This window comes from Psittacula echo (assembly GCF_963264785.1).
Source record: "Psittacula echo genome assembly, chromosome: 2".
NCBI lineage: Eukaryota > Metazoa > Chordata > Aves > Psittaciformes > Psittacidae > Psittacula > Psittacula echo.
This window is the reverse complement of record NC_137737.1, coordinates 27,248,697-27,266,672: the sequence shown is the minus strand read 5'-3', so window position 1 is coordinate 27,266,672 and position 17,976 is coordinate 27,248,697. Positions and strand designations below refer to the sequence as shown.

Below are 17,976 nucleotides of genomic sequence, written 5' to 3'. Positions count from 1 at the left end.
TACTTTCCTAGTTTTGTAGCTAATCACTTGATGGCTAATCTCCATAGATTCAGAGATAGTAAACTCATTGTAGAGGACTGCTGTGATTACCTCCCCAGAGAGTTCCTTAAACTAACACCTACTTAGATTATTTCCTTTAGAAATAAAAGGGGTTAAGGAGTTACCATTAGCAAAAGTTTTAGTGTAATCTTTGCTGATGATTCCAGTAACTAGTTATTTTAACTCCTTTGACTAGTTAACATCAACAGTTAAAGTTTTGCAACCTGGAGTCTAAACTGGGCTCATTTCAGCTAAGCTTGCAAATAATGATACTTCAAGGATCACAGGAAACTTTCCCTTTTAGATTTCTATTTTCGATACAAATACTTCAGGTGTAACCACTTATTTACCTTGCACAAGCTAGAAGCAAGTGTTCTTACACTCCTTTTTATCCATCATTCAGTTGTCCAGTCATTTCTGTGGATCTTCCCTAAATTCTTTTTTACTTTTGCATCTTCCTTAAAATCTAGTTCCTTCAGAGTCCTCCTTTCATGCTATCACTAAACAAAAAACCGAGTAAAATACATTGTCTGTGTACCTTGACAAGACAGTTTGGGTTTTTTTTTTTTTAAATAGGGTCATTCCTATTAGATGTCCACAACATCCAAACAAAAGTCCTCTGCTCTTGCAAACTGGAAGCAGACTTCACCAGAATTTCCAATTATGACTTATCTTCTACTGTTTGGACCATCTTTATGTATTCTTCCAAATCATCTGCCCCTTTTCTTTCTTGCTGCATTCCATAATCTAATTCAGCAGCTAACTTTCCTCAGTGTATTTTGTGTGTCTGCTGCTTTCTGAGTTTAATGACAAAGATCTCTTGCTTTCTTTTTGTGTGAGCTTGTTCACACCAGCATATCAGCAAGACAACAGTCACTGCTGAGAGTAGGGCAGCCCAGCAGAGATACTGGGCAAGAGACTGTCCCATAAAAATTTCAGGTGGCAATATACACAAATGCAAAACAGACTGCTCTTTCGGGAGAGAAATAGGAATGGAGATGAAAGAGAGGAAAAAGAAGACTATTGAGAGACAGGCTAGAGTCCCATCTCTGAATAAACGATCATATTTCTTAAGATAAACTTATAATGTTTCACCTTTGTATTTCTTAAATCCAAGCTTATATTTTATCTTTCTGTATTTTGTTTGACAGTAAGATTTGTCTTTTTCTGAATTCCAGTTACCTTGATTGTCTTCTTTACTATGCCTTACACATCAGGTCTTGTGTTTATTCGCCCCTTTGCTCTGTGAATTTTTCATTCTCCCTGGGTGCAAGCTGAGACTGTCAGAAGCTTTTGGCTGCCTCTTTACGTAGTGTTATACTTTTTCTTGTGTAAGACAGTTGGTGGTCTAGCTGGAAATGTCTGATTTGTGTTCTGAAATCCACAAAAGAAAAGCCGAAACCATGTAACAGTTGGGAAGCTTCAGCTGGGACAGTCACCCTGCAAGTAAATACAACTGCTCACCCAGGCCCTCCACCCTCTTCTGCTCACTTGTTTTGACTTATTTCAAATGCTTTAAGGAACCAACTGTGAATATGCCTATAAGAAAGGTGCTTGGGTTATTTACAGATCCTGAAGCAGACATTTGTTGCAATAGTGTTGCTTCCACCTGGGCTTTGCCAGAGAGAGATAGTCTAGCCTATTACCCCATAAAAATATACTCTTTATCTTTCAGTAGACGGGACAACTATTGACCAGCACAAGACCTTCAATGTTGTCTGAAGTCTTCATGCACCCTTCTTGTGCCAATAATAGACTTAATTAGTGTATACCTTGCTGCTAAAAAGAACCTTTTTTGTGTCAAAAAAAAAAATAGAAAATATAAATGTATTATATATTATAGACCTCACTTGTGATTTTCACATACTTGCCTCAACATCTGTGTTTCAGGTTTACTTTCACAAAATGAATTTTGACACTTCATCTGGAAATCGTTGTGAAAATGTGAAAACAGAATAATTTTGCAAAAAAAAAAAAAGCAAAACAAGGCTTCTCTTCTCATAGAAATTACAAGGTTATCTAAGTAAGTTCAGAGCTTGGTGAAGACAGAGGCCAGCTAATTTATATTTTGTTTTAATTACAGCAGAGTGAGAAACAATCTTTTTCGGTTTAAAGACATCACTGCCATGATCCTTTTCCTGCAAACCCAGTGAGATTTAATAGTTGCAATTTGGTCTAAGAATTTCTTCAGAGAGGAAGGCTTCCCAAGGCAACTGTGTTACAGCCATAAATGCCTCTGATTGATAGAATTGCATTACAGGCATATTTGACAATTATGCAATAAGCATGTGTGGCTGAGACTTCTCTCCCGCCCTCAGATATAGATACTTACACAAAAGCTTAGATATACAGCTTTTGTGTTAAATTTTGAAAGTACCCCAGGTACTCTTGTAGTTTATTTGAACTGCAGTATAACTTGGGCAAATTTCCACTTCTTTTCTACTCAAATGTGTACTTAACCGTTACGCCTGCTGCATTTTGACTCCATGACTCCCAGAAGAAGGATTAGAGCTGCTCCGTAATCAGTGGGAAAGAGTATCTTTTAAAGAGTGTCTTTTAAACATCCCTAAATACATACTAAATATACTGCTTTCCACATTGCTATAGTTCTGTGATAGAGAATATCATTACAGAAGTGGTTGTATATTCCCAGCTTCTGACACTGAAGAATCAAACTGGTGCTGGCAGCAGAATTTGCAGTATGTGATGTCTCCCCATCAGTTACAAGTGAAATCAAAGGTTCTGGCTGCTCAGGGGAAACTGCTGACTTAACTTTATCAAACCAAAAGTATTCCAGAAGGATTCCATGTGCAGAAACTCTAGGTTGTAAGGCAATACTTTCAAGACAAGTAATGTGCAGTTCAATGACTTCAGTTTGCAAGCGTTTTTGTACCGGGTTCTGCATTGAACAGTCTTTTGTTAATGAATTAGTTTATGAGTCTAGGATAAGTGTGCTGCAATTCCCTTCTGAATTTTACTTATTAGAATAATCCATCCTACTACCTCAGTTACACAGATCAGCTTTGTGTAGCAGGAAAGGTAGTTGTCAAATGTAAATGTAACCTCAAGAAGGCAGTCTTTAGTCATACTGGAAATATATTCTTGTACTAATAAAAAAAATTGAAAGCTTACTCTGAGTTCATGAAGTTCTGATTTCCAGTGTTGCACGTGTGAAGTTAATTTTTTCTTTATTTTAAAGTGATTTTTTGTGGAAACAAATCTCATATGATTGAACTGCCAGTCTGCCTCTGTATCTCTCCTCACAGGACCTCTTGTATCTGTTGTCTGGTTTGAGGGGCACTTAGCTCCCCAAAAATTAAGAAAGTAGACAGCTAGGTAGTAGGGATTATTACTGGATCCTAATTAAAGAGAAGGCCAAGCTCATATCATGTTACACTTTAGAGTATCTATCTAGTACAGCAGTTTTTGTAAACATTCCCATTGCAGAAGAAGCTTTTATTGCAGTTCAATCTCCGTGAAGATACAGATCTCTGTGAATTGGTATGAATCCAGGAGAGACCACGCATCATTTAACCTCTGGAGTAAATGCTTAGTTTTGCCTGTGTGAATTTAGCAGTTAGGTAACAACTAGGGGCAATATGACTGAAATTCTATTCCCTTCTCAGTTTGAGCACCTCTTTTTCAACTACTTGGAAGTCATACCTTGTAGGGTCCCATGCAAATAGTAATTTCACAGGAAATTGAGACACACCTCTATGTCCTTCCTCTCACTATTCATTAAAACCAGTTTACTATGCATTGTGTGGAGAGTTAAACCCTGATAGTGCGGGGAATTCTCAAAGTGCATCAACAAGATCAAGTTCATAAGGAACTGAGTAGGATAATATACCAAAGTGGTCAGACATGTAGAGCCTGAGGGCATGTGTGGAGAGGCATACCTAAACATGCAGGGACCTGTAAAGTAAGGCACCTATAAGGGCTTGCTGGGTTTGGCAACAGCCAAGTACTTATGTTCTATTTCTTACTCCTATTCTCTTGACTGGGTCTTATCTTGCATTTTTTGGCAGCAGTGGGAAGAGAAGAAAACAACTTGCTTGCTTTCTCTGCTGGTATTATACTCTCTGGAAATATAGGTTAAAACTTCAGTGCCAGCCTAGAGAAATCCAAGCTGGCAGGAGAAGCACCATAGCAAAATCAACTTTGAGATATACCTGTAATCAAGATCCCTGCTTCTCCCACTTTTCCTCAAGCACAACACCATGAAGGCACAGCCTGAGATCTTACTGACTTTTCAGCTCAGTCTTCACCCAGGCAAAGTCCCAGTAAAATCAGTGTTGCAATGAGAATGAAAACTTTTCTAACAAAGAAAGACTAAACACAGATTTGATCTGAGAAGTCATTGCAGTCAGACTAGAGATCACAGCTGACAAAAATAGTAAGGGAAAGATACCTGGTTTTACTAGATCATGACAACCACTACTAATACAGGAGGTGTGGCTAAATTATGTGCCAAAAATCTATCTAGTAGATGCAGCTATTCCCTTTTGATCCCTTCTGTGCCTGAAGAAACACAATAAATTTTAAGAAGCATTTGTAACATAACTTTCTTGAATTAAGCCTGGCTTCACAAGTGCATTTTTCTCCGCTACCAAATAGTAAAATCCACAAATCTTATTTTAAAAGTATTACAGCAGGTAAAATGTGTGCTCAGCCCAAAAAAAAAATCATCAAGCATTTTACAAAAGGCTGAACACTCTTTTCTGTCATATTTAGCTCTCTGGTGTCTCTCTCACTCCTTTCCCACCATTTACATGAAGAGAAGTGCTGATACAAATATTTTCTTGAGTTTCAGGGTTTTCTTAAACTCCTGTTAATTCTCTCAAGAGCATTTTGATAGCAAGCCAGCAATTACACTATGAAACAAACTTGTCTCTGTGCTACCAAATTACAAAATCAAAACAAAACAGATAAATGCTATCATACCAAAAGGCTTGTTACCTAAGGCCATTAACCATGTTTTGTTCTTGGATTTCACCTTTTATTAAAGTTTGATTGGAAGATACTGAAAGTAGGTAGTCCATCCTGTATAATGTGCATTATCTCTAGCAGGCAATAGTTTCTCCTGTTGTCTGCAGTAAGGTTACATAACACTAGTGACACCAGGAAATATCATTGCCTACTGTACATTTATGAACAAAAAATATTGAGGCAAAAGGAAGAAGATCTTTTGTTCTGCTTATCTATACTTGTATATATCAATATTTAAAAAACTATTTGTAACAGGTTCTTTACATCCACTCTCTGATATGCCATGATGCTGAATAAAATGTACCGTGAATTATTTACCTCCCAAGAGATAAGAGGGTAGAGATGTAGAAACTTTGGATCTTGGCTAGCAACTAGAAGTCCATAATCTTTCTTGCCTGACTCATACAGTGAGAAAAAAACTAATGTCTACCATGGCAAGTAAAAATTAGCAGGACCTGACATGAATATAAATGCTAGCCGGGTTGTGACTTAATGTCTATAAAACATTATACGTACTCTTACATACCGTGTGTTTTGTAACTGAACTCATGTTTGGGTATGCAATAACTATCTAGAACAGAAGCATGTCATGGTTTTGACATCAAGTACGTTTTTTAGCTTTATGAACAGACACAGGTCAGACGGACTTTTTGGATTTCTGAGTCATGAAGGGGGAAACGTAAAGGATTAGGCAGAACTACAAAAAAATACATTGCGCCAATTTTTTTTTGAGGATGTCTTCAGTGAGAGTAAATTTTTCAGGATCCAAGACTTTTAGAATCCACAGAGCTTTGAAAACTTTTTTCTAATAAAGCTATTCTGCTTGCATGTGGTTTAGATGCATTCATTTTCATAAAAATTCTGTGCTTAGCAAAATGGGAGGTAAATTTAGTCTGCAGCTGTTCCCACAGGCCTTTAAGTTTAACTGAAAGTAGAAGTGACCCAGTGTCAACGTGGGCATTAAACTGCAAGACTGCTGGAAATCTTGGGCTTCATGCATGAGACTGATAAAATCCCTGGCTGCTGAGCTGTGTTACTCATGCTCTGGAGAGATGAAGTCTTGCTCTGAACTCTCTAAAGATGAGACCTGTGCTTGTCCTAATGCAGAAGATGTCTGTACAGAGTTAGTAGTGTGCACCACATTCAGCGCAGTAAGCAATTGAAAACTGTATTTGGCAAGTGTTCTCCCCGTTCGGCTTTGTCCTTTCATATGTATATGGATAAGCAAATTAAGCCCCATTCTCAGCATGGTAATGGTTGGACTAGCCGAAGCAAAGCAAACACACAGAGCAGACAGCAGTACTGGCTCATGCTCATGTTTAAGGCACCGATTTCTTACCAGTTAGGCATTTCCTTCTTGAGACACCCTGTTTGCATTGTCCAGCTAAATTCCTCACCCTTTGTTGTTCAGCAATTCCACTTTATATGTGATCTATCTGTCTGGAGAAAGCAGCAATAGTTACAGGCAAACAGTTGTGGCTTGCCTGTTATGCTCTGCTAGAGGCAAAAGGACTTGCCTGGCGACTCTGAGAAGGCAGTTGCTTGCTGGGGTTGGGGGGAGGGAGGGGTAGGTTGGTATGGTTTTGGGGGGTTGCAATACTCAAGGTTTGCAGGGATAGGCAACTTCTTCACACCACGTTGATTACTGTAATGGAGAAAAAATCCTCATAACTGTTGCATTCATATCTGATCTTCAGGTATGGGAATTATATATGTAATATAGATATACACACACAAAGTGAAGGAGAGAAAGAGGCTGAGGGGTTAAAAACAATGCGAGAGCTGTGTAAGAAGGGGCAGCAGCGAAGAGGCGAAAGCCCCTGCAGTTCTGAGCATTGACATTTCTTCCTCCTAGTAGTTCAAAACCTGACCGCCTGCAATGGGAGGCAGGAAAGCAGGCGGTATTAGTACTTTCACACCTCATTTGCAGGCTGACGGCATTTTCCTTGCTGGCCACCTTTTCTATGAGAGGACACTTTTGCTCGGTGTGCCCGTTCCGCTGCTGTGTCCGTCAGTGTCCCCTCCGAGCCTCAACCCAGAGCGCCGGGGTCCACCGCCGGTCCCTCCCTCCAGGTGAGCCCTTTGCAGATCTATGCCAACGGGATTGTTAGAATTTAACAACACTCTGTAGCCTTTGATTAGGGCATGACAAAACTAAATGCATATAAAAATCTGCCTAAGAAGACTGAGAGCTCGGGAGCAGCGTTAATTAAATGTGGAGCAACTTTCATCAGCAGGAATACACTTGCTGCCTTTGGCAGGCACCAGTCGGTGTAGGGAACACCCAGGCTACCTCGAGAAGACAAGTTTACAAAATATAGGAGAGTACTTTGAAGCGTCTCTTCGCGGATGAGCTGTCCCCAATATAACTCGCAATAAAAGAGCCGCCTCCAACCTAGCGTTAAACAGGAATGAGTTTAGCAACTCGGTCAAAAGCCTTTGTCACCCTGTCAGCTCCCTATCCCAGCAGCTTTCAAAGAATTCGGAGGTGAAACACCTAAACCAGAGATCCCAAATGCTGCCCTAGTGCCTGCTTTCGTATTTTCAGGGTTTCTTCATCTGCGATGAGGACATCATCCCTCCCCGGCGGGGAGCTCCGGCCGCCCCATCACCACATCTCCGCTGCCGGGCGCTTAGGGTCTCTTCCCCGCCCCATTTATTTCCAGGAGGATCCACGGAGATCTGCTCTCCCTCAAAGGCCGCTTCTGGACCATTTCCTCCCTAAATAAATAATCCCACCCTCCTAACGAGCACCGCGGAGTGTCGCTTGCGGATAAGCAGAGCAAGGAGGGTGGAGAGGATAGCTCTTACTCAGGGAGAGAAAATTGACTGCGGAGAACAGAATAAAATGAGTTTGAAAGACACTTGCGGCTGGTGTCTGGAAGCTGAGGGACGCAGGTTAGGGGGTGCTGCTTCCCGGGGATAAAGTGACAGCGCAGAGGCAGTCCCCACTCCATCAGAATATATTCCTGCAAAATACGCACGCACACCGGCTCCCTGTGCGAGAACGCCTGTGATGCCCTGGAGGGGGAAGGACGGGAAGCGCCTCTCGTCCTTCCCCCTCCCCAGCATGACATGGGTCATCTACGGAGCTACAGGCAACCGGCGACGGTTCCTCCCGCTGCCCCTCGCATCTGGGTCCCCCACTCATCGCGGGGCAGCGCCGAAAGGGGCGGGCTGAAGGACCAGCCAGCGATGGGGCGCACACGCGGGGTGGCGCTGCGAGCCCGTGGCAGGACTAGTCGCCCCGTTGCCGCACTCCTGTGTCCGTCTGTCCATGTTTGCGTGTGTGTGTGTCTGAGCAGAGCCAAAAAAAAAAAAAAAGGTGAAGGGGAGGGATAGAAACACAGGTCCCCACTCCCGAAAAAGGCAGATGTGAACTGATGAGAAGAGAGTCTAGGCGAGGAGCCAGAGCAGAAATGGGAAGGGGAGGGATGCTCTTCACTCCCGAAAGAAGTAGTTCTGCTTCCCAGCAGTCCAGGCGAAGTGCAAATCCCGCCGCCCAGCAGCAACGGGGATGGGCGAGTGGCCGGCTTTTATTGTGCACTTGTAACGCGGGGAGCAGCTGGAGGTTGCACCAAGTATGTAGGCACATGCATACATATGCTTCTATCCCAAGAAATGTGGCCAGGCACAAAGCACCGTGTTGCCCATAAAAAATAAAATAAATTAAATTAAAATAAAATAAAATAAAATAAAATAAAATAAAATAAAATAAAAATTATTATTTTCCCCATCCCCTCAAAGGAAACTTGCATAGTGTTACATCTCCCCAGGAGCAAAAGATGTTCTAAAGGAGCCTCCTGCTCATCCATCGCTCTTCCGCTAAACAAGGACAAAGTTTCTGTGTCACTATTCGAGAAGTTTCAGTATTACAAGCTCACAACCCTCCATTCTCTGCCCTAACCTAAAGGGAAACACTGAGATAGCATTCGGAGCTAGATGGTTTGGGGGCTGTCCCTAGGGTTCCTGACACTTCACCTGCAAAAGTTGTGGTGCTCCGTGACTGCGTTTTGCACTTTGCAGAGTAGTATCAGCCTGAAAGATGGAAATGTCCAGTGAGAAGACCAAAGTTTCTCCCCGGAAGGTCAGTCTGTTATCCAGCCTCTCAGTGGGCCTAACAAGTAGTATGAATATGCCTCCTGCACAACTGTTCACCACTCAAGTTGTTACGCGGAATCCCAGTTTGTTTCGAAATCCACAAATTCCATTTTGTCACCCCACTAAAGCTCCTATGCAGTATCGCTTGCTATTATCCCCTACTTCCCTAATCCCTTTTCTTAAAAAGTGAATAATTCCAAGCGGCACTTAGAAACTGTAGAACTGGAAAGGTAGTAATTGTCCTAAATAGCATGGTTTTTCTCAATGCACACCTTCCTGATGTGCAACAATTTCCCCATAGGCTTCAGCACAAGACAGCCATCTAGGTTGAAAAGATGCCACACACACAATAGTAAAAATAAAATTGGTGTTCTGCATTTTAAAGCAGATATTGCAGAACATGCTTTCCTTCACTGGAACATTGGGGATATATTTTTTAATACTTTTAGGACACTAAAGCAAAATGTAATGGTGCACACTGAGAAAGCAGACCCTGATTTATGCTAAGAAACACAAGGTTATTCTGATACAGCAAACAAGTTTTGCCCTTTTATTATAAATCTGGTGAAAGTGTGAGCAACTGCATACCTGATTTGTTCACACCTTTTCTCAGCTCTTTCTTCCCAAAGCTAAACCAGAGACCACTTCATGTAATGCATGTGAAGTGTGGCAGGTTTTGGCAAGTGCATACTTACAACTGCTCATACTGAAAGATTTGTTGGACTGCATCAAGTATCCTCACTTCGCTGCCTTTGCAGCTGTGAAGGTGTTGATGGCTGGATTAGCCATCACATCCACTAATAAAATGTCTGAGATTCCATTTCTTGCTTTCTACATTCATGTTCCTAGACTGGAAGCAAAGAAGAAGCCAACACCCTTTGACTGCTGTATAGTCTTGGCAGGCACAGGCCCAGGGGAGTGGGAAACGCACTACAGCAGGTAAAAAGGAAGTGGTGTTTTACATTGCTTCAGCTGCACACATCTCCCATCACGGCTCTGTTGAAAACTTAAAGTGGAAAACGACAATGAAAAAACAGAATAATGAGAAAAGCAGGACATGAAATTTGATAGACATTGCTACGGGCTTGAATGGGAGAGACTTACAAGGTCAGAGAGCAAACAGGAGTCGCCACAATCATCTGAAGGCCTTTGGAAGGTAAAGTTGATGGACACCAGTTTGACCCATGGGTCAGCAAACTAGTTTAATTCTACCTTGATCTGCACAATGCAGAGACAGATTCCTGGCTGCTATCAAACAACTCAATGCCCTTATCTGGAAAGGTTTAGTAAAAGTAAATCTGCTACAAAAAGTAGCTACTCAGCTTTCAAGTGCTGGGTTTTGCTGGTAAAAGAAAAATACATGCGTTCTCACACAGCCCTGGTCCAAACTGGCAGCTTCTGAGCAGCAGAAGCACACATTCCTTCCCGGAGGAAGGGTAAGTTTTGTCACTGGCTCTATCCCACTAGCAAGCTGCAAACAGTGCCCTAAAGAAACCATCGAGCTCCTGGATAGTGGCATTTTGGTAGCACTTTCTTTTCAGCTGGATATCAGAGAAGCAGTACTGGGAGTTACCCACCGCTCCGTTTCCTCTTCATTTGGTGCTCATCCAGTTCCATCTGGACTGAAACTTCCAGGTAACTAAAGGCTGCTTCTTGTTCCCACTGGGGAAATCAGGTGCTGGCATGGAATCCCATTTGCATGGTGTTAAATAAAAAAAAAAAAAAAAAAAAAAAATTAAATAAAAAGAAAAAGAATGGGGAGAGGGGGGAAGCAAACTGTTGCTTTGTTTCAGTACGGAACTTTACAGGCCTCTGAGGGCTGCATTTGTAATGAAACAAAATGCAGCAAAACTCAACCAGAGCTACTCCTATTTCCAGTGCACATTAAAAGCTCCTTTAAATCCCTACACCACCCAGAGAACCAACATCTCGAATGCATCTGGAGTTGACTACTTTCTTGCACCACATTTTAACACCTGCTGGTTAGGTCATTACTAATAATGTGCTTTACATGTACACACCAAAGGTCTTTCTGCCATGCAGATTCTATGCTCTAGCCCTGATTTTTCAATATCCCGACTGCTAGCATCTCCTCCCTGTGCAATTCAAGAGGCCAGATTTCCAAATAGGAGCAACACTTGCCCTGTGTCCTCCCCTCCTCCCCACCCCCCACCTCTCCAAAATAATAATTAAAAAAAAATGTTAAGAAGAAGTGTTAGTGGGGTTTGGGTTGTTTGGTTTGGGGTTTTTTTGCCAGAACACTAAGTAGATGCTATAATTGCAAAAGACGCCAGGTTTTAGGAAAGCCTTGCACTTTTAGTGTTCAGGGACAGCCCCGAACAAGACTTCAAGGACACAGCACTGGCGGTAGAGCTGGCTCGGCTGGGTAGAAGCACCCCGCGGCCCTGGAAACAGCCCAGATTCCCAGTTCTGCGGGGAAAATACCCCTGGACTAGCCGGGAGCTTTCGCCACACAACCACGAAGTTTCCCACCGCCAAGACCCGCAGAAGTTAGCGCTCACCACGGCAGTCGTGCATCGCCCCCAGCCACAAACGCCTTTCCTGAAAACAAAAGCAGCGGACCACTGCTGGTTTTGCTTTTAAAAGCAATGATAACTCTTCTCATTTCAGTATTAAATCGCTTTTCATTGTGGATCTGGCACAGTAGAAAGAATTAAGTCCAAGGACTTAATTGCTGCACATGCATAGCAGCCCCGTCACACCGACTTGGTTTTGTAGGAGGTACCGAATCTTAACAGTACTACTACTAATAATAATTATTACTATTTCCTTAGTTTCTTCTACTTGTGCATTACAAAAAGCACGATGGAATGCCAACTTACTCACTTTAATGCCTCAGAGCTGCTGTCATTAGGCGCTAGAGTTTACAAAGGGACTGAATTCGTTGTATTTTCACTTTTCTCCACCCCAAAGAACACTTCATGCCATAGGAGTTCAGAGTAAATCGTTGCCAGTAACGATGGAATTAAACGAAGAAAAACAACTGGCTGACCTAAGGTAGAATGTTTTATCTGGAGTTTATTAATACCATTTAAAATATTACAGATAAAAATCAATTACATTTCATGCATTTAAAATGCAAATCTAAAATGTTCCAGCGAAGGGCTTTCCATTTCAATGTGAAATATCCAAATTATTTCAACATTACAATGAGACAATTAGTTTGCCGCCTTGCAAACTGCTAATGTAGTGTCAGGAGTGTTTATTAACATTGAACAATATTATTTTCAGGAAATACACATAGGCCAAAGTTAGTTCAGTTTCACTTGGACAGTTTATTTAATACATGGGTCGTGGCAAACCCACTTTAGAACTCTCACTGTAACTATACCTGAACTGCCAGCAAATGCAAGTAAGTACATGCTCCATTAAATTAAATGTCATTCAACATTTATCAAATATTGTTTGCTTAATTACAATTGTATGCCTACCTAAATTAATATTCAAGCAAAACCTATGTCCTGAAGTGCGATTTGATGTACGCCTCAAGGAACGACTCCGGCAAAAAGAATGCAGTGAGCCAGGACTGCGACAGTAATGCTTTCTCGTGACAGGGAAAAAAAAAAAAAAAAAAAAAAAAAAAGGAAAAAAAAAAAAAAATAAAAAGCTCAAATGTACTTCAATATATTTTCAAATATTTACTGGAAGTCATTTACAAGAAAAATACTATACAAAATCGTCTCCTGGACAACTGCACCTCACACCGATACATTGGTGGAGTTGTATTAAATTGTTAGCTAATCTAAAACGATTCCCCAGTTGTACAAACCTAAAGGTTCAGACGTATTTTACAAATAGGTTGTTTTCTTATCCTCCCCCTCCCGGCCTCCCTTTTTGGCATTGGAACTACAGCTTCGCTTGAAACCCACGGTGCTTCTTCATGTGGTTTGAGTTGAAAAATATACGACTTTCAACCTAATTATTTTCAGAGTATTTCGCGATTCGTACTCAAACAGGAACGATACGAATTTGAGCTCGGGGAGGTAAACGATTAGTTAAAATTAAAAGGAGGGGGGCAGAAGGGGGAAAGGAGGGAGGGTGCACTGCCGCTGTCGTCCAGGAAGCAGAGGGGCTTTAAGCGGTGTACGAGGTGGGGATAGCTCTGAGGCTGCCCTCGGCGCTGCGCGGAACAGCGACTGCGGCCGGCGGGCTCTGCCGTCGGAGCCCTCGCCTTGGGGCAGCCCCGGCTCTCCCATCTGCTGCTTAAGGGCACCCCTGCTGTACCAGCGCTGGCGGTGGAGGGAGGGGGAGCGAGCAGGTTTTCAGCGGAAAGAGGGGGGAACGTGGGTTTTATCCGCTCTAAATGCAACCCGAAGGGGCTATCTCAAGGCGAAGGGGAGGGGGGCACGGGGCCGCCCCACGACTGTCTGCTTCTCTCGCCCCTTGCCCAGCAGCCCCCTGCCCCGCCGCGGGCTCGGCCGCATAGCCCACCCCGTGCGGGGCTCTGTCCGGGCAGCGGGGCTGCCGCGGGGGGTTGAGGGCTCCCCTGCGGAGCCGCGCCGGCTACTTACGTGTCCGCGTCCCCGCCGCGAGGCTGTGCGCCCGGGGAGGCGGCGGGCCGGGGCGGGAGCTGCGGCCCCGCGCCTCCACCCGTCACTCCAGGCCGTTGCGGTGGCCGGGTTCGGGGGCCGGCAGCAGCTCCGGGGAGTGGCAGGGCGGGCTGCCTGCAGCGCTATGCTCGCTGTCGGTGTCGCTGCCCTTCTTGCCGCCGGGGCCGGGGCCGCCGCCGGGGCCGCCACCGCCAGGGCCACCAGCGCCTCCGGGGCCGCTGTGGGTCTTGACGTGCTTACTGAGGTGATCGCTGCGCATGAAGCGCTTGTTGCAGACGGGGCAGGCGAAGCGCTTCTCTCCCGTATGGGTCCGCAGGTGCCGCTGCAGCTCGTCGGAGCGGGTGAAGCGCTTGCCGCAGAAGAGCCAGTTGCAGACGAAGGGCCGTTCGCCCGTGTGCCAGCGCAGGTGCGCCTTTAGGTGCGAGGTCTTGCCGTAGACCTTGCCGCAGCCGGGGATGTGGCAGCTGTGCAGACCCTTTCGCCTCAGGCTGGCCCCGGCCGGCCCCAGCCGCTCGGCCTCCTGACAGTTGGGGCAGTCGCAGGTGGCGCGGCCCGAGTAGCGGCGGGCAGAGGAGCGCGGCGAGGCGGCCAGTGGCGCGGAGGGGCCGCCGCCTAGCATGGAGCCTCCGGCGCCGGCCAGCGGCGAGGGGGCCGAGTCCGGATAGGAGCCGGGCAGCACAGGTTTAAATCCGTCCATGAGGTGCTGCCCGGCGGGGCTGAGGAGGTGAGAGGAGGCGCCGCTGCTAAAGGCCGAGTGGCCCAGGCCCGAGTAATCCGAGTTGTAGCCTCCCAGCGGCGAATGGAGCGAGGTCTGGAGCCCGCCGGCCGTCGGGTGCAGCGAGCCGGGCAGCGCCGCCGCCGCGTTGGGGCTCTGCACGTCGATCCAGCCGGCGCCCACGTCCCACCAGCTGGAGGCGCCCGCCGAGCCCACCTCGCCGGCGCCCAGCCCCGGGTGCGAGGGCTTGAACCAGGACTCGTAGGGGTGCGCCATGCCCACCCGCGGGTAGATGCCTTGCAGCCCCTCCACCGACGTGTGCACCTTGGAGATGAAGACAGGCTGGTGCGCAGCCGCCTCCTGTCCCGCCGCCCCGCCGCCGCCGCCTCCGCCGCCGCCGCCGCCGGCGCTGCCCGGCGCCTGGAAGACGGAGTAGTCGTTGGCGAAGGGCGAGCTGGCGGCAGCCGCACTGCTGGAGGTGAGGGAGAAGGCGCTGGAGGCCGGCGAGCCGCCGCAGCTGAACGAGTCCGAGACCAGGGCGGCCGCCGCTGCCGCCGCCGCCGAGGAGCCGTTGCGCGCCGCGCCCGCCACGCCGAAGCCCGAGAGGCCGGAGCCCACGGCGCCGCAGCTGCCCGCCGAGGAGGATGAGGAGGAGCGTTTCCAGGGGTGGAAGCCTTTACCGAAGGAGGACGCGCTGTCCGAGAGGGCTGACGGCGAGGGGCTGGGGCTGCCGATCTTGTTGCAGGTCGCGGCGAGCATGGCCAGCGGCGTGGAGCCTACCCGCGGTTCCTCCTGCGGGCACAGAGGGGAAAGGGCCGCCCCGCCGGCGTCAGGGATGGAGCGGACCCACCGCCGCCTCCCGCCGCCCGTACCCGGTCCCGCTCCGCCGCCCGGCTCCGGGCACAAAGTTTCGCGACTCCCGCGGGAAGATCCCTTCGCCGAAGCCGGCACCGCGGCTCTGCCGCCGAGTCCCTTCCGGGACTTTTTGTCACCATTCAACCCTCCTCCCACGGAGGAGCTCGGGAAGGGTTAAAAAAAGAGGGGGGGGGGGGGAAGAGAGGGGGGAAAAGTTGCGCCGTTTACCGTAGCTTTAAAGTGCCCCCGGCATGGGGGCAGCTACGTTTCAGCCTTTTCCCTTTGACCGGAACCTGGCCGGTCCCCGTCCCTCAAGCCAGTAAGACTGTTTTCTTAAATATAGAATTGAGATTATCAAATTAAGCCTTTAAAAAAAAAAAAAAAAAAAAGAAGTAAAAATCTTTAAAATAAGCCTCATTTACCTAGCAACGACAATTAAATATATATATAAAATTTTAACATATGTACATGTATACACGAGTTCAACGTACCTGCTGGACACGGCGGGCTGTGTTATTTTAAAGGGAAATAAAAAACCACAATCTGATGCAAATCGGAAAATGCACACACACACAAAAAAAAAACCCTTAGAGCTGGGTTTGGTTTGGGGTTTTTTGTTTGTTTGTTTGTTTGAGTCTTGTTTGTTTTGTTTTTTTTTCTTCCAGCAGCCACATGTAAAGAAGAAAAGCCACTTCTCCGGGGCACAGGAACAGCACAGCCCAGGCACTGTGGGTTGTTTCTACAAAATGCCCTTAAACCCTTTTTCCTGCTCACTGGAAAGTGACTCTGCCCCCTTTTCCCCCCTCGCTCTTTCTTTTCTCCTAAACTCACTTGCACTTAAGTCAAAAAAAAAAAAAAAAAAAAAAAAAAGAAGGCTGAATAGAAGAGACTGATAGCCCCGGTCAAGACAGGGGTTATTTCAACCCCCTCCAATCGACAATAAAAAGAAACCAATTAAACCAGCAAGAGAAAAAAATCCTTAGACTCACCCCTAGAAGTGAAGTTGCCATCACACAAAAGTGCCCTCCTCTGAGAGGATCTTTTTTATATTGATAAATCAGAGGCAGTGGGTTTTTTTAGAGGTGTGCAATACAATGATCAGTTCCGCCCATTCCACCACAATTGTAGCTCCCTCGCCGGCTTTGAAGTGCCGCTGAGCCCCCGACAGCCAATCCCTGGGACCGTCGCATCACTCGACGACGTGACTGCGTGAGGTCATCAGCGCCGTCGAGCCCCGCCGAACCGAGAACGTCGTCGAGAAGCGGGGACCACGGTCCCGGTCCCACCTTCGGCCCGCGCCCTTTCTGTACTTGTAGCATCAAGGAGCTGGGGGACACACACTTCAGGCCCCCTCGGCCCTCTCAGACCTGCCGTTTCACGGTGGCGAAATCGCACAACGCTCCCCGCCCCCTCCCCCAGGAGCATGTCCCCGGCTGAGCCCACCCGAGCGGCACCCGCCAACCCCGCCGCCTCGCCCCGGGGGGTGAAGGTGAGCGCTTCCCTCCCCTCGGCTCCTCGCCCAGCTGGGGTCAACCCGTTCCGGTCCCGCTCGCCTAAGCGCCTTCACCCACGAGTTTTCTACAGCAAAAGTCCTCACGGCGCTTTATGCTGCGTGATTTTTTCTCCTTCTCTCGGCCTCGGGTTTGACCCTTTTCCGTGTCGTGGGGATATTGACTGCCCATCATATCTATTGATCAAGGGGGTAACGTATATTATCATACTTTGAAGTAAGAGTGAAGTAAATTAATGAAGTGCTTGCGTTCTCCGAAGGCTGGCGGTTACCATAAATGTCGCGTTTTCTCTCCGCGAGCTGCTCTGAATGATTTTAGCCTGTTGAGAAGGCGTGACAGGCCAGCCCAGAAGGAGGAAGGGGTGGGGGGGAAGGAGGGAACTCCGTTTAACAAATAAAAAAGAATTAACTTCATTGCTTTGGTCTCCTTCTATAATGATATTCATTTTACAGGCCTAATGCACACTTGTTTAAATTTCGAGTTTAATTTAATCAATACTATCCCCCATGAAGAGGAGAAGAACTTTTCCCGGAGATACTCCCTTTTATGAATGCTTATTAACTTTTTGTCTCTACTTCCTTTATTTGCTGGAGGTAAGGAGGAACTATAAAGACATAGATCAAAAAGCGTAATTGCAAAACTAGCATCGTAAGCATTAGATTTTAGAGGGACAGAAAATCACATTTTGTGGTGTGCCAGGTTAGGTAAAAAGATCGATATGCATTCCTTTCAGCCCCAGAAAGTCTGAGCGAATTCGCCATCCTCTGAGGAAGGAGCAGGCGTTAGGGATATATCTCTTTCAAGGAAAGCCTTGCCGGGTGGGTCTTCCAGTCGCGTCCGTATTTCGCATGCACTTGCCTGCCCAGGGGAAACGTGGCCTTTCTTGATCTTTTTGGTTGTGGTTTGCTCCTATGCTTGCCCTGACTCTTCTGATTTGGGGCCGAAAGATCTTAATTTTCAGTGCGCTTTTCCTTTAAAAGCACCGTGTTGGAAATTATGACAAGCTCGTTGTAAAAATAGTCGTGGGAGTCCATACAGGTGAACTCAGCAGAGAGGGAGGAAGGAAAAAAGGCAAACAGGCAAACACATCGGACCCGAACAGAAATCACAAAACTCCTGTCAGTGGCATCCTCTTGCTATTCCGATAATTCCTCTAAACCTGGAAAATCAGCAGCTTCTCAACTTTACTAGCAGT

General features: G+C 46.4%; 1 protein-coding gene across 1 annotated transcript; it reads right to left on the bottom strand.

Moving 5' to 3' along the window:
• Positions 1 to 13,743: 13,743 nt before the first annotated feature.
• On the bottom strand, positions 13,744 to 16,489 carry SP8 (Sp8 transcription factor; the record flags this gene model as incomplete). Its single annotated transcript, XM_080610671.1, has 2 exons — positions 16,260 to 16,489; positions 13,744 to 15,207 (listed from the first exon to the last, which is right to left on the bottom strand). The coding sequence occupies exons 1-2, from the start codon at positions 16,278 to 16,280 to the stop codon at positions 13,744 to 13,746; spliced, it is 1,485 nt and encodes a 494-aa protein (XP_080466797.1). The 5' UTR covers positions 16,281 to 16,489.
• Positions 16,490 to 17,976: the final 1,487 nt, after the last annotated feature.